General features: G+C 51.2%; 6 protein-coding genes across 6 annotated transcripts; 2 read left to right on the forward strand and 4 right to left on the reverse strand.

Moving 5' to 3' along the window:
• Positions 1-95: 95 nt before the first annotated feature.
• On the reverse strand, positions 96-806 carry BCR38DRAFT_441360 (uncharacterized protein). Its single transcript, XM_040860771.1, has 2 exons — positions 592-806; positions 96-531 (listed from the first exon to the last, which is right to left on the reverse strand). The coding sequence occupies exons 1-2, from the start codon at positions 705-707 to the stop codon at positions 426-428; spliced, it is 222 nt and encodes a 73-aa protein (XP_040712761.1). The 5' UTR covers positions 708-806; the 3' UTR covers positions 96-425.
• A 674-nt stretch (positions 807-1,480) lies between these two features.
• BCR38DRAFT_441363 (ribosomal family S4e-domain-containing protein) lies at positions 1,481-3,081 on the reverse strand. Its single transcript, XM_040860772.1, has 3 exons — positions 2,974-3,081; positions 2,397-2,819; positions 1,481-2,200 (listed from the first exon to the last, which is right to left on the reverse strand). The coding sequence occupies exons 1-3, from the start codon at positions 2,985-2,987 to the stop codon at positions 1,849-1,851; spliced, it is 789 nt and encodes a 262-aa protein (XP_040712762.1). The 5' UTR covers positions 2,988-3,081; the 3' UTR covers positions 1,481-1,848.
• Positions 3,082-3,897: 816 nt separating this feature from the next.
• Positions 3,898-5,253, reverse strand: BCR38DRAFT_349651 (uncharacterized protein; the record flags this gene model as incomplete). The annotated part of the gene is made up of 1 exon (XM_040856505.1): positions 3,898-5,253. The coding sequence occupies one exon, from the start codon at positions 5,251-5,253 to the stop codon at positions 3,898-3,900; it is 1,356 nt and encodes a 451-aa protein (XP_040712763.1).
• Positions 5,254-6,810: 1,557 nt separating this feature from the next.
• BCR38DRAFT_349729 (uncharacterized protein) lies at positions 6,811-7,384 on the forward strand (the record flags this gene model as incomplete). The annotated part of the gene is made up of 3 exons (XM_040856507.1): positions 6,811-6,872; positions 6,926-7,244; positions 7,304-7,384. The coding sequence occupies 3 exons, from the start codon at positions 6,811-6,813 to the stop codon at positions 7,382-7,384; spliced, it is 462 nt and encodes a 153-aa protein (XP_040712764.1).
• A 4,922-nt stretch (positions 7,385-12,306) lies between these two features.
• Positions 12,307-13,970, forward strand: BCR38DRAFT_459606 (uncharacterized protein; the record flags this gene model as incomplete). The annotated part of the gene is made up of 2 exons (XM_040862307.1): positions 12,307-13,539; positions 13,881-13,970. The coding sequence occupies 2 exons, from the start codon at positions 12,307-12,309 to the stop codon at positions 13,968-13,970; spliced, it is 1,323 nt and encodes a 440-aa protein (XP_040712765.1).
• Positions 13,971-14,136: 166 nt separating this feature from the next.
• BCR38DRAFT_487599 (uncharacterized protein) lies at positions 14,137-15,576 on the reverse strand (the record flags this gene model as incomplete). The annotated part of the gene is made up of 2 exons (XM_040864175.1): positions 14,137-15,400; positions 15,485-15,576. 2 exons carry the CDS (start codon positions 15,574-15,576, stop codon positions 14,137-14,139), a joined length of 1,356 nt encoding a protein of 451 aa, XP_040712766.1.
• Positions 15,577-15,708: the final 132 nt, after the last annotated feature.

The following is a 15,708-nucleotide window of genomic DNA, read 5'->3' on the forward strand; positions in this document are numbered from 1 at the left end:
TGAACATGTGTGGGGTATTATTTTGCACAACCCGATCCTTTGCCCCGATACCAAACTGAAGTGGCCCACCCCGTTTCTTCAGCATCTTTTCTATTACCGACCGACAATTGGCCTGCTGAACTGCATAGATGTATATGTACGACATTGGGATAGGGAACATCTCTTCCGTCAGCTGCCATTGATGTAATGGGCCCTGCAGATATGGCAGACATTGGGATAGGGAACATCTCTTCCGTCAGCTGCCATTGATGTAATGGGCCCTGCAGATATGGCAGAAGGCAAGCTCTCGGATATGTTGACAGCAACCCACGTGCTCCATTTGCTTTTGCAGGGCAATACTACATGAGGCTCTGAACAAGTCGAAAACGCACAAGTGTATCGTCAACCTTGTCGTTGGGGGGATAAAAAGCAACAAAATCCCGGCATCAAAGTGCCAAAAACAAGGAAGAGATGAGGCTTGCACAAGTTGGGTAAGAATCGGGTTTGCCGCTCCCAGCTACCTCATTAACTCGACAAGCAGTCAGAGCTACACTAGCTTAATCTATAAGTAGGTACATTGTAAGTAGGTACATTTACACTAACAAAGCTCACCTGACATATAAATTTGCCAACATTGAGACAAATTGCAAAAGTGGCATGACCGGATATAGAAACCAGTAGGCAAGAGACAGCGAGATAGGCCGAGGAAGATCATGTGCCGTTAGCATAGCCTATTTAATTGGGTAGCCAACATTTAATGCGCCTTTAAGGTCGGTAGCTATGTTAGCTACTTGCTCATTTATCATGATCTTCCACACCACACCTAGGACATTAGGCACGCCCACCTCTGCCTCAACAAGGTCAAGGCAAGGAGACGTTGCATTGTCCCTCACATCAGCAATAGGTCACGAGATCCCCTCTGATTGCTCCAGATACACCGAAGAAATCATTCTCTTGCTTGGCTTCAGAAGTACCTTCACAGTGTCATTGAGACTTGGTCGGACGTACATGTTGTTTGCCTTCATTGTCCAGGTGGTCTTACCGCTCTGCCAGGCTTCTCTGCCACATTCGACTAGATACGACCCTTCTGCTTGCGTGTATCAAATCAAAAATGTGCTTTCAGACAATCGTAATATCGGGGCCCCACTGCTTGCCGCATTGTAAGCTTGGTCGTTGCCTTTTCCCCGTTGCTCGCGGCAGACTACAGAAACAGGACACACATGAAGGGCAATTTGCAATTTGCAGCGTATTTAGTTTGCGATGGGTCAGCACTTCTGACTTCTTCAGCAGCAGCGGCTCAACGCGGCAAATATCTCTGGCGCAGCGGAATACCGGTACCATAGGATTTCTTCTCCAAAGTCACTGAATCATTTTAGTCGTATTACTGCTGTTAGGGTACAACGCTAATAATCGCCCATTTCAGCCAATGGAGGAGTCGGTGATGATACGAGTTGCGACATACTTGAACATGGATCACATATTGGAGACTGCATGCGCCGTTGGGTGTTCTAGAAAAAGCTGTAACTGCAGTGCATGCAACCCGGCGTGAGTTGAAACGCGCAAGGGCAGCTCACCGCTTGGAAGTTAGCCTTCACAATGTGTACCTTGCCGCTGAGCAGGATAGATCGATTACATGTTCCCCGGCGCACCGCAAGCTCGATAAAAATAATTCCTGAAGCTAACTTCGCAGATGCGAGGCATGTTGGGGCTGAATGGAGGTCATTGTCATTGTCAGTTGCTTCTCATTGAGCTTTCTCATTACCCTAGAGCTATCTCATGGCACGCACAAACTAAGTATCAGCCTTGACTCCAGCCCCATGCGTAAAACGAACCATTGCCAAATCCCTTTTTTATTCCAGTCCATAGCGCTTAGTGGCCGGCCAGGGTGTGGGCACGGCGGCGGTCACGCTCCTCAGCAATAGTAAGCTTAACGCCCTTGCCCTTGGGTAGGGAGATCCAAGGCTTCTCAGAGCCGATGACAAAGACGTTGCTCTCACGGGTGGCGAAGGTGTTGTCAATGGCGTCCTTGATGTGGACGATGTTGAAACCACCATCGTGGCGCTCACGGTGAGTGATGACACCAACACGACCCATGTTACGGCCACCGGTCACCATGGCGATAACACCAGTGTCAAACTTGACGTAGTCGGTGATTTTGCCAGTGGCGACCTCGATCTTAACAGTATCGTTGACCTTGATCAGAGGGTCAGGGTAGCGAATGCTGTTTTGCACATGTCAGCGTTGTGTCGGGAAGGGAGAACATACAGCCATCGTCTCAAAGCTCGTCATCAACACACAAATCCCCATGATAGCCAAAAATCATCCTTGACAGCGAATATCATGTGGTTTCGGCATTGACTTCGGGTGGTTCAACCAAAGCTTGATCCAACGGCTGAATGATGTCTGACAGAACTTACGTCCTCGCATCGTGCGTGACCAAGAATGGGATTCCGCCCTTGCCAAGCTGCACTCTCTTGACCTTGCCCAGCTTGTACTCAGCCTCCTCGGCCTGAATGCGGTGGACGGTGAAGCGGCCCTTGGTGTCGTAGATGAGGCGGAAGTGCTCGCCAGTCTTCTCGATGGTGATGACGTCCATGAAGCCGGCGGGGAAGGTCATGTCGGTGCGGACCTTGCCGTCAACCTTGATGAGGCGTTGCATCAGGATCGACTTGGTCTCGCGATAGTTGAGCGCATACTTCAGGCGGTTGCGCAGGAAGATGATGAGAGGAAGGCACTCTCGCTGCTTGTGGGGACCGGCAGAGGGCTTGGGGGCGTAGACACCGGACAGCTTGTCAAGCAGCCAGTGCGAGGGGGCGCTCAAGCGCTTCTGGTGCTTCTTTCTACGCAAGTGAAAGCATTAGCATCGTGTCTAATATTTTACATCACGGTGGTTTGATGCTCGGAGTGTCCTTCTCAACCGTTGTTGTTGGTACTAGAGAAAAATATGCCTCGGAGCCCAATGGAAAGAATCAATCGCATCAAGTAGTTACTTACGGTCCGCGGCCCATTTTGACTGTCTGTTAATGTCGTGAAGGTTGTCGGGTTGGGAATTATCTTGAAGTCACAACGTCAAGGTCAATTTCTGGCGGCGCAAAAAAGCCGTGAAATGGGTCGTGGAGAAATAAATTCTTAGCCCTAGTGATCCGTGCGCCTTCCTGAAGTCCTCAACGCTGTGTGGGGCAGCAGTGGTTGGCAACTGGCAAAGTGAGTGGGGGCGCGGACCAGCTAAGGTTAGAGGACTTCTAAAGTTTGAGCTAAATGGCACCCTCCTTCACCCGCAACGTCAACTCCATTTTATGAGGACTTGTACGAACAAAGTACGGGACTTTAGAAGATGTGGATTTCGAGAACGCTGCGTCTTTCTCGTAGAGACCAAATCCTACCTTTTGATGCAGTTACAAGATGTAAATCGGTTTGTTCACGTAGACAGACTTGAGCATAAACGAATGGCAATGCAATACTGGTTCAATGCTATGCTTCATTGGCTTCTGACCTGGTATCCAAGAGAATCACCAGCCTCCATCCACTTCGTGCTCTCCAGCAGTTCGCGTTCAGTCATTACGTCCCAGTCCCAACATCACACGCACACGAATTCGCTCTAATTCGGTAAGGACAGGAGCTCTAGTAGCAGCCGCAGTGACCCAAGATCCCACATCCTTGTCTGTCAGAGCATTTTCTCATCTCCTCACAATGAGTACTGACGTTGTCATCGAGTCCGTTCGTCTGGTTGACCACTCTGCTCTTACTCTGTCTGGTCTTGGGTCGGAACAGATCACTTAGTCAGCTGTATGTACAATGCGACCTTTACGGTACTCGGTCCGCCCATATCTATCGCTCTTATCTTTACCTGCTCTGATTGCCGACCCTTGGTTGGGTTTTGTTGATATTGCACTAATGCGCAACTCGCTGTGATGTGGTTCATCCCAGACCCCTTTTGTCCGCCAAAGAATGTTCATTGGCAATTTGCGTGTCATCGAGGAGCAGCCGTGAAATGTCCATCTCGCCAATACCCCCTGAAGCAAATCCCGTTACTATGGATTCGCCCCAGAACAAACTGGACGGAGGTTGCGAAGACTCGGCCGGATCCATCAGATTGGGTATCGGCCATTTTGGCATATCCTCCTTTGAGTTTGTGCGATTAAGCTGAGGTTCAAGAAGGGCTGTCTTGGATCTCGACTTGTTGAGGGCATTGTCAATATTCATATCCACCGAAGGCTCCAAGAGATTTTTGCTACGGCTCGGCTCCTTGACTTGCATTGTTGCCCTCTCGGCGCCAGCAAATTTTTCGGGATATTTGTTTCGTAATCTATCCCTTAAATCGGTCGGTTGTCTGGTCGACAGATTGAATTTTGGGTCCCTCTGAATCTTGGTCCATTGTGGACCGTAAAGCTCGAATCCTTCCAATATCTCTCTATCGTCTTGTTCCGAGAATGGTCGACGCCCTCGTCGTTGTGACTTCTTGAACGGCCCTTTAATGCCAAGTTCGGCCAGATCCTCTAGCTTTTTGCGATGGGCACGACTCTTCCGCTGCTTCAGAGTCGAGTCCGAATCATTGTGGACAGACTGGGCTCTGTCCGACTCTGTAGCTTCCTCTGGCTCGTTCAGAATGTTCTCTGACATCAATCCCTTCTTGGGCTTTGGCTCGACAGGTGGTATTACAGTCGGGTTTGGCTTTGGCTTTTGCACGCCGTGTTTGTCTTTCGATTTGCCTCGGAGTTCATCCGGGCAACATGTGCGAAATCGGTCTTTCAGATCTCCTGCCGAACGCTCATTGAACTTGTACTCGGGGTCATCCAAGATATCTGTCCATCTCCCAACGCCGTGTTTGCTCACACCGAGTAGCAGGTGGTTCGTCTCTTCTTCAGACCATTTTCGTCGTGGTTTAGCAGCACGTCGCTTGACCTTTCCCGTCGGAGTTCGCTCGGCATCGGGAGGGGAGCTCGAGATGCTCTTGTCTTCTGTCAAGATCTTGAGATCTGCGGGCTTGTTGAGGCTCAAATTTTGCGGGGGCTCGGCGGAGTGTGGTCGGGTGTTAAATGTCCCAGATGATATGGGAGGGAACAGGGCCGAGTTGGCGTTGAGGGGTGGTGGCTCGAGTAACCCTACAATAATGGGCGGGAATACATGTTCTTGAGAGGCGGCCTTCTGCTTCTTGAGGGGTTGCGGCAGCTGGACAAAGTCTTCTTTCACTGGTCTTTTCTTGGTTGATAGGTCTTCGGTGTCAGGTGTATCATCCAATATCATTCGAAGGTCCTGTGACGAGATGTGGTGCATCAGGTTTCTGTCAGTTCCGTAATTCACTTCCTTCCTCGGACCATTGTTCGCAGAGGTATCGTCAGTGACGGAGAACAGTGACGGTATAGTTTGGGATGCCAATTGGCTTCCATTATTAGCTTCTTGTCCGTCGCTTCTTTGGTTGGCATCGGGTTCGATTGGAAGGAGGTGTGGACGGCCGTTGGAGTTGGGGTTCGGGAGGCTGAGGCCCTTAATCGGAGGTAGCTCAGCATGGTGCGGCCTTGGCGTGGCCGACGACTCGTTCAACAGGTGAATAAGTCGCGGCTCGATGGTGGCCATCGTGTGTCTGCGGGAGTGGGCAAGAGGAGGGCATTGGGAGAGAGGAGGAGAGTGACCAAGTAGGACCAGTCGAGTACAAGAAGATTAGAACGAGCGTGAGTGTAAAAGCACCGCCCAGCCTAGGGAATCATGGCAGTTGGCAGGATACAACGGGTGTATTCGACGGTTCGATTGCGGGACAGCTAGGTTATGGTATATCTAGGAGAGCCTGGTGCTGGGCCTGCTGTGCCAATTTGTATTTGCTTCACATGAAAAGTACCGGCATTGGACATGGGCACCTGGGGCATTGGCCTTCGTGGGCGCGGTAACACAGACCGGAGACAAGTCAAGAGCGGAGGTGGAGGCAAGATGGGACGACACCAAACGCGATCCAAAGTGGCCAGGACGAGCCGGCAAACGCCGAGTGCTGTAGAGTGTTCAACCCATTACCTGAAAAGCAAGCCGACGAAACGCGTTCCAGCGTTGGTCTGAATTTATGGTTTCTGGGTTCTTGGGCAGCGGTTAATGCACTCGTAACTGCAAGTGTGCACGCAAATGCGTTTGATGAGAGATGAGGAAGGAAGGAAGGACGAATGATGAACGGTGTTGAGGAATGAGAGGGGCGGATAGGTTGCGTCTCGAGTGCCGGATAGTTGGAACCAGAACTTGGGGGACGGAAGAAGATCCTGGTTTTCGCCCCTTCCTCCCCGTGTGAGATGCTTGGAATATTGACTTGATGCCTGCTTGCGCTTGCCAATTACTAGCAGAATCATTTGACAACTTTTTCATGCAATTCTCATGCACCAGACGCGGCGAGGCCTAGGCCTGAAGATCGACAGCAGAATTCAGATTGGGTGGCAGTAGATCGGCTCGAGACTGTGCCACTCCGATCGCTCAAATTTGAAAATCATCAGGTTTAGAAGTCATGCAAGCTTTTCACAAAATGAATGGCGACACCCTGGTGGAATGATTGGGTTATACCTGGTCTACACACTAGAACGCTGAGCCATCTCGCACTATACCTATTGTGCCGTTTACATTGTCACCCACTCGTCACTGCTCTCAGTCTCAGTAGACTACCCGGTGCCAGCATCATTTGAAACCCCAGGTTTTTTTATGTACAATTGTAGAACTTCGAGGTTTCATTAATTGCAGCAGAACCCCTCTTTTGCCAAGCCTCGCACGTTGAAGTTCAAGACTCCGGTTACACGGCCTAAACAACGACAACAACCAACAACTCATTGCAGCAGTCCAACCTCTAAGTGTTAAAACGCGAGCATGGCTTCCGAACTGCCCACATTTCCTCGAGTGGTCTTCACCCTGCTGGAGCCCATCTCCCTGTAAGTTGCCTCCACCCGGCTGTTGGGAGACAACCATTCACATGGCAATACAGAGTTGCGGGCTGCATAGGCGCATTCATCGATCCGGATTGGTTCATAGCAGAGCAAATTGCTTCGCCAATCCCACTCAAGCATACGGATAATGCTCGCCTAGTGGCCCTCCAGCTAGGCAACCTCTACGGTCTCATATTCATGATTGGGGTTGCAGTCTTGTACACGACTAGCGAGATCAAGGTAGTCCGTAACTACCTTTGGGCCTGCTGGGTTGCAGACTTGAGTCACATAGGCCTCACACTTTATTTGCTCGGATATGACAGATCTATGGCCGTATCGCAATGGAACGCGATGGCATGGGGCAATATTGGTGCAACGGTATGGGCGACCCAGTGAATGGCATTATCCCATTTACCAGACAGGCTAACATCACACAGGCATTTTTCTGTTTGACAAGGACAGCCTATCTTTTGGGACTCTTTGGAAAGAGCGGAAAGGCACGTCCGAAGTCTGCATAGCGTTCCTCCAAGTTGCAAGACCATAGTATCATCTCCTCGTACCCAGCCTCAACTCTCAAATATTTACTTGTAGGTAAAGAATCCTACTTTTTCGCCCGGTGCATCTCCCAGCTTGACCACAGCGTCTCTCAACATTCTTACCCTCTCGGTAGCCTTGATTGGACTGGCGGGTTTTAATTCCAGGTCACCATACGTGAGCGCCATGACGGAATCGAAGATATCTGGAGCTCTAATACACCAATCCAGGCACATGCCGGTGATGCCAATGATAATTAGCGTACTAGAGATAGTAATGAGAGCAACCACCCAACCCTAGACGGGTTTGTACATCTCGGCCACGTACGTCATGCGCACCGGCGTGGAGCCCCAAATAACGGACTCGTCCCAAGCGGATCTCCAAGCATGTAGCAAAGATTGACTGCTGAAGTGTTGCGCTGCACTGCCTCGCTTAGAGTTCCCGTTAGGCAGCTAAGTGCCCACTCTATAAACTTACCGGGTATGTGTTCGGGGCCATACAACGACCGGTTCGCTGACGGCCGCGCGAGTTATAGAACTGTATATACAAGTTCAGTATCATGGCTAGACACTCGCTCAACAGCTACGACGGGACGTTGAAGAGGTTGATAGATTTGTCCACGCGTTATCCGGCCCAAAGACTGGTAACATGCTGGTGTCGTTGGCGAAGAATTCGGTGAAGTTGGAGCCGATGCTTCAAAGCGGTAACTGCTGGAACTGATATATCGACAATCTGCTCGAGCACGCAAAAGCCCCAGTTATCGATTACGGTGAAGTTGGGACCGCGCTTTTCGGTTTGCGAGTATCTCATAGCTGTCGCGCCGCAGACACCACAGACACCACTTTCGCAAGCGATTTAAGTCTCTACGAGGGGCTGTGACTGTGGGTAAGTTTTTGTAGGGTGTGTCAATGTTGTTGTTGATTTGTGTTAGTTCCATTCCCGAGGTCAATGTGAGGTGACGAGGGCTTGCCAAGATATCATCGGTTTTCTTAGTGTCGTTCATGTCCAGGAAGCCGAGAAAGATCTGATTGTGACTTGTTCCGCAACCATTTTCATCGCAGTAGCCATCACAGGTGGCTACAAGACCTTGTAACGTAACATGGTGCCGTTTTGGTTAAGGACCGCTGCAAGAGACACGTAAGATTTCTCCGTCGCAAACTCTACCACGCCTTCCCCCAGCAGGCCGACGGTGAGGACTCCCATTGGTGATGAGAAGTTCTCAAAGGTCGAATCTATATCCTTCACAGCATCCACCCACCCTCGCTAGCAGTTAAATCATCCAGGCGTTTGATTCGTGGTATCTTGACGTTACCCCAGTCCGCACGAGGCCCCCGCTTGATGCCATAGCTTTATTGCAGTGACAATTCGGAAGCATATTCCCACGGTAAAGGAAACCTCACATCGATGAAGTTAATGTTATATAGAAATTCACGACTTTGCTGGCTCCAGATCCAGTGTCGACGTGCCATAGGAGTGGATTCAGTTGATGTTTTATCATATGGGTAAACCAAGCGAAAGACAGCTTGGTCCCCTAAAGGCAATAATAACCACAGCAAAATAATAATATTATTATTATTATTATTAAATACGCCGTAGGCTCGAAGCCCCCGGTACCTCTACTAGTACTCCCGTATGTCAAACCGTGCCCTAATGGCTGGACTAAATACATACGCTGCGTCGTCGGTTCGCCCTATTGGCGACTGCGTTACGTCCACTACCATACTACGTTGGTTCTCAACCTACCAACAAAGTCCCCCCTGAGAAGATCGATGCTATCTGGGCCTTGAAGCTGTCCGACCCGTCCCTAGCAGCCACCTTACAATAGTCCCACTAACTACTGGTTCTCTTGTTGCCGTTGCGAGGTCTCTGCGAGAGTATAGTGGCCGTGGTGCGATGGCGGCCCGTAATCGTTCCCTCGGTCCTTCCAACAGCCCGCAAAAGAGGATTACGTGCTCTGCCGTCTCAGGGGCATCGCCACAGCGGCATAGCGGCGAGTACACGCCAAAAGCCCCTGTCTTGAATAAGAAGGCTGCTAGTCCTATTTTTTCCGTCCTGATCTGGCACAGCGTAGACGCCTCCAGTCGGTTCAGGCCGAAATACTTGCCCCCTTTCGGTATCTGCATCGAAGGGCCCTCCGGTTCCTCAGCGATAGCGCGTCGCTGGCGATCGTGATGCTCTGCTCCGGTGAGCCATCTCTTCCTCCAGTGGCCGAGGAGGGCACAAAATAATAAGGATTGACACCAGAATGAAGTCACACAGCTTTAAAGGGTTCAAATCGCCTTGAATGTGATGTGGACGTTCCTGAGGTGCCAGGGGATCTCACTCCAACCAGCTACATCCCTTGTAAAGCAGAGTTGAAGCACTTACACCAAGCTTTGCTAGCGTAGCGGCCCGGGCTTTTCAGCTTACGGCTAACAAGCCGACGAAGAGAATTGGAACCAATGTAGGGCCTTCATATTTATATGTTATGGCTTCAATCTGCCACGGCACAGGATAATCGTACTTACAAGTCCCATCCCATCCTCAAACATATTCCCCAGTCTGTTCGGAGCTGGTTTATCTCTGAGTTTATAGCTTTGACGGACAAGACTGCTCACAAAGTCAGCTTTTGGTGCAATCAGACGCGAGACATGCCTCCTAAACCCACCCAGAAACGCCAGCGTCGACAAGATCAAAACAAGGTAACCAGGAAATTAGAGACAAACCCAAATTTGGACGATACTAGACGGTAGGATGACTTGGACGAATATCGAGAATGCCGCGGTTCCATACCCACACGGGTATGTCTGAGCTTATTGCCGACGAGACGTGGGCTCTGAGGGCGAGACTTTAGGGCGGCAGTCATATTTAGCTGTGCGACGCTCCAATACACGGCGATAAGGCGTTTTTTCTCTTCATTCTCGCGTGGAAGCTTCTCTGCCCTGAAAGCCTTACGCCTTGGTGGGTCAGCCGGGCATGGTGTCGAGCGTCTCCCCGGTTGATGACATTGTCTTTCAGTTGGACCGGAATCAAATGAACAGTGAAATATTTTCGATGAGTTACCCTTTTTTCAGCGTCGAGAGAACGTCACTGGGAGGAGAGACAACGGAGTATGCTTCGATTGAGGTTGACATAGCAGCAACACGGACTTCGTCATGTGGTAATGAAGCGAAATGTGACGGAACTCGTCAACAGCGGCCTAATTGATATGGTTGGTTCACTTAAAGCTTTCGAAGTGATCGAGCATCAAGAGCCCTCGCATTAATGCACCACATATTATCGAAGTGACAGTTCAGGTGTTGATGTTTCTCTTCATTTATGATAGACGGTGGAACAAAGAATGGAAGTTGCAGACAGCATTGTCCACTCAGCAAAGAATTCAGTAGTGGCTGAAAATGATATACAAGAGCTACCAAATGTTGCCCACAAAGGGTTCCACATGGATTCCCAACAACAATACTGCTAGCCAGAAAATACAATTCCACTAAAAAAGATGGAGAAAAAGCTGAAACGGAGTCACAAGCGGATTCGAGGGCTTTGTTTTCTCAGTAATCACGCGTGGATAGAGCACAGCAACAATATCGCCGATTGAGAGGATTAAGAGGGTGTTGTGGAAACTTATTTCAGAGTAATAGCTCAAGCCTCATAAAAAGGACTTTTATACCATTAGCCACGTTACTGGCGGTCTTTCAAACCTACACGTTGCATCTAGACACCTCTCCCTGCAGGTCTTTTTGCCAGACTCGTCATCCCGGATGGATCATTTGGCACACCGTGCCTACGGCGTGGAGAAGGTCTTTAGCAGAATGCGTCTTGAGACGAGTTCTAGATAAGGATCCCCTTGCAAGCGAGCCTAGGATGATATTTTGAATTATCTTCGAAGCGTAGGTCCTGGAATGATGTTAGCAAATAGAAGCGATGATGAAACTTTTCTGTTCTATTCGGCCACGACGCTATTCCAATTGTTGGGCGTTTTGTGGGCGTTTTGTGGGTGTTTGTTCCTAAGATACCAGGGGTTTTGTATGATGGATGCGTGTTCCTGCAAGCAATGTTAACAGGAGAAAGTTGCGATCCATCTCGTTACAATTCTATCCAGGAATCGTACTACGTTGATGGTACTAGAGTTTGAAATATCTTCTACAACTACCAACATGCATATAAAGTGCTACAAGTTGATTCCAGCGAAGCATTCAGAAGGCTTCCCCTATGAGTGGGAAACTGAGCGGCATCCCACGACAGAGGTTATCACTTAAGTCAGCACTTCACCACAGGAAAAAAAACAAGCAAAGGTCGAAATTCGATGAAACACCGTATCTTTCGAGGGTGCCCAGGCCATGGTACCCACTGAAAAAGCATCGTAATTTTATGATATAACTCTGGCCCAGCAACTGAGCCTTTGCCTCGCTCAGAAAAACTATGAGTTCAGGAATCCCTCCGCTGGGAGTATCTCAACAAGTGAGTTATGATCGATGTTATGGATGAAAATTTATTCTAGTTTTTTAATGTGCATTTCCTAGTATATAATCATACCGTGACAGATCAGGGCGGACTCCAAGGATTGACTTCAAATCGGCGGAAGCTACCCGGAAGGGGGGAAAAGGAGAAGATTGCACACACCTTATCTTGCAACGACGCCACCAAACGCTCGGTGGGTCGCGTGGTCCACCGCAATAGAGAGAGCTAGCCGGCACAAGGCAACGGTTGGGCAATGGAATCTAGAACAGATCAAGATTCGCTGCATAGAAAACTTGGGTGTCCTCAAACTCAGATGCCAACGAAGATACGGCCTTCCGCCATTCCTAAGTATCCTCATTTGCTTCCTCCCGGAATGTGCCGTCGAACCCCTCTGATGAACTCGACTTCCACCTAAAACGAACTCCTCCATCGCCAAAGTAAACAAATCCCACTCGTACAGCTTGCATCGACCATGACCTCACGAGCGGACCGGCCGCCTTCGCCCTCTCCATCACATCTCCCGCCGATTCCAGATTCTCCAACCTGCTCCTATGCCTCGACAGCAAATCACCTCTCGTCGTACAACCTCCCGCTCCCCCCACCCCCGCGTCCGCCCCACGCCGTCCTGACCAAAGCCGACCTCGAGGCGTCACAGACCGCGTACTCGGACCTTCTTGCAACCGCCAAAACCTACCGCCAAGCCCTAGCCGCTCTCTCCTCTTCCGCATCCGCCTTTGGCTCCTCACTCGAAGCATGCGCCCGCCTAAAGGAATCGCGCGCCGACACCCTGGGCCCACCAGGAGGCGCAAGTCTATCCAACAGCTTCACAACAAATGGCACTTGCACAGCGGACCTGCTCCTCGCGGCTAGCGGCGTACACCACCTCGTCGCAAACCACCAACAAATCCTGTCAGAGACGGTATACCGCTCCTTCGAAGTGCCGTTGCTGCACGAGCTAGACAAATGGCGGGGCTCCATCGACGACGAAGACGAGAGCTATCACCGGGAGGTCAAAGTGCGGAGCCGGGAGATCCGGCGTATGGAAAAAGAAGGGCTGAAGCTGCACAAGCAGCGGCGTCGGGACGTGGGCAAGTTCCGCGAGCACCTGGTAGAACTAACAGGCAAGCTGGACGGGCTGACGACGTTGCACGGCGAGCACGCCCGCGCGCTTCTGCGTGAGAGCCAGGAGACGAGCGTCAAGATCGTCGATGCAAGCTGCAGTCTCGTCCGCGCCGAGGTGGACATCTTCGAGAGCCTGGCCCGGAAAGGCTGGAGTGGTGGGGGGCTGGACGAACTGCTCGAAAAGGGTAGGGACTTGTTTGCCAGTGATGACGATGTGCTGGTTGTTGCTGGTGGTGTGGTCGGGGCCGGCAGTAGTGCGGTGGCGGCTGGGGAGGGCGCGAAGCTGTTTAGTATACTGCCGCCCAAGAGCATACTGGCCGACTCGGCGTCGGACTCGGGGCGCGGTAAGGGACACGGCCGGGCTGACAGTTTGATGGTGGAGCCGGAGCGGTATCAGAGCCTCGCAGGCGCCATGGATCGAGACAGAGACCGGGGCGATGCAGAGAGCATATTCTCTGAGTTCAACCAAAGTCGGGGTGTGAGACCATTCAGCCCACAGCCGATACGGAGGAATCCTACAGATGTCATACTGGATCCAGACTCACTTTTCCAAGGAGAAGGCGGAGCTGAGGGGGCGAGAGATGTCTCGGCACAGGGACTAGGGCTGGAAGGGGACGAGGCTAGTAGGGAAGGAATGTCGCCTTGGAGAGACATGGGAGTACGGAAGGAGAGCGAAGATGGAAGTGTTTCAACTGAGGTGGATACCGAGACTTCGACTATTAAGGATAGAGCGCGTCGGTGGAGCATCACAGAGGACGAGGAACGATAGAAATGCCATTGTCCAGAGACTTAGTGACACGGCAAGGTTTTGACGCACCCATATCATGATAAATTGTACTTGACACGATAGACGACGCAACGGGCTACATTGGCATTCATATACCCATGTTCCTGTTCCTGTTTGATACTGAGTTTTCGTATTAGTTGGGTGCCACAGCTGCATTTCGAGATGCTGCAGCCGGCGCCCGTTGCGGCTTTCAACAAGTAACCTGCCTACTAGTGAACAACCAATGACATACTTGTACAAGCCGTACAGTATTCCTTCCTATATTGACCACAGGCCTGTCCCATTTTGTCCGTCAACTCCTCTGCATGATATAACAAGCCAAACCGCCCTGTCCATATTTATCCGCCACATCTCCCTGGACCCCAGTCCCAGCCCCAACAATCCGTAGCTGGCTCAGTCATCCTTATCCGCGCTCACAATCTCATGGCCAAATAATCCGAACCAATAATCCAGGTAGAACATGAGTTGCCAGTACAAACTCGCCTTGGTGAAGTCGAACTCGCCATTCTCCGTCCGCGGTACCTCGTTGCCAATCATGCTGCCGCCGAACCACTTGATCAGTGGGATGCGACTGATGATGCGGCTCACCACTCCAGGTTGCGGCAAGAGCGCCTGTTCGGCTGGCTTGAGCTTGACACGCCTCGCTTGGGGGATACGTCGACAGTACGTGCTGTCCAGCTCAGACTCTGCTCTACCCTCGGGTGCGATAATAGGACGGAGAATCTGCGAGCCCGTCACCGTAGCTGTTGAGGCTGTGCCAGTTGATGAGGACATGGTGGCAGAGTCGATGGTCTGCGTTGAGGTTTGAGATTCGGGAGGGGACCCGTTGAATCCGAGGTCTGCCTTGGAACCACCACTGATGAGAGGTGTGGACCAGTCGCTCGGGATTACGGTTCCTTTTTCTTTCGGCTGGAACGATGAGGTAGAAGGTTTTTGTCGTGAATGGCGTTGGGATTGCGCACGAGGGTTCGGCTGTGCGTCCTGCATCATGCCTACTTCGCCAAGCATTTCTGCCACGGCTGCATCTTCTTTGGGCGGCATGCCACGGTACGGCTCGGCGTAGACAAGGTGGCCGAGAATCTTTTGAGGCGAGGCGAAGATGGCTGCATCTGCTGCGTCGGCCGACTCAAATGTGACCTTGATCCAGTGCTCTCCTCCATCGATTTGGTTGACCTTGGCTCTTTCTTGAGGCGTGAGTGGATGGCGTCTGGTAAAAGCAGGGTCTCGCAGTTCTGACTTGTAGCGGCGCTGCCCGCTCGGCGGATCGCGGGGGTAGTCTTCGCATATTCGCCCTGCCAGTTGTTCGTAGTGGTTGATAGCAGCGTATTGTTGGGATGCTGATCGATAGCCCCTCAGTATCACCTCTGTTGGTTCTTGCACGAAACGCGGTGCCTGCGATGCGGATGCTCCGTCGTCTGCGTTGGTGGTTTGCGAAAGGTAGCTCGGCTTTCGCTGGCCATTGCCCGTGGTGATGGGCAAGCTCTGCTGGTTCGAAATGTAGTCGGAAAATATCTTGTCTGCTGATTGCATAGTCGCATCCTCGTTTCGCTTCGGTACTGGTGTGCCCGTTCTCGAGCGCGATCTTCGCGTCGACTTGCCGAAGGAGCCAGACTCGGCGACAGCACGACGTCGCGGCGAATCTCGCTGGCGGTCCGCCCTAGAGTTGTCACATAAGTTTCTATACATGGTACTTTGCCGCAAATGCGTGGGTTGCGGAATTGAGGTGTAAGTATTTGCGTACTCGGGAAAGATCATAGCATATGGTCTTTGAACTCCATCCTCGCCCGTGTACAGTTCGTCGTCGGGCACATTGTGCAGGATCAAGGGCCTCATTATGCCGTTAGCAACCCGAATTTACAAATATTGAGAACGGTCAAGTCTTTTCAATGAGGGTGGGACGTTCGAGATATTCAAAAAAAAAGTGCCAGGGTAAGGTCGACCAGATTCTCTAAGGCTTGTGTCGCA

This window comes from Pseudomassariella vexata, assembly GCF_002105095.1.
Source record: "Pseudomassariella vexata strain CBS 129021 chromosome Unknown BCR38scaffold_11, whole genome shotgun sequence".
In the NCBI taxonomy this organism is placed as follows: domain Eukaryota; kingdom Fungi; phylum Ascomycota; class Sordariomycetes; order Amphisphaeriales; family Pseudomassariaceae; genus Pseudomassariella; species Pseudomassariella vexata.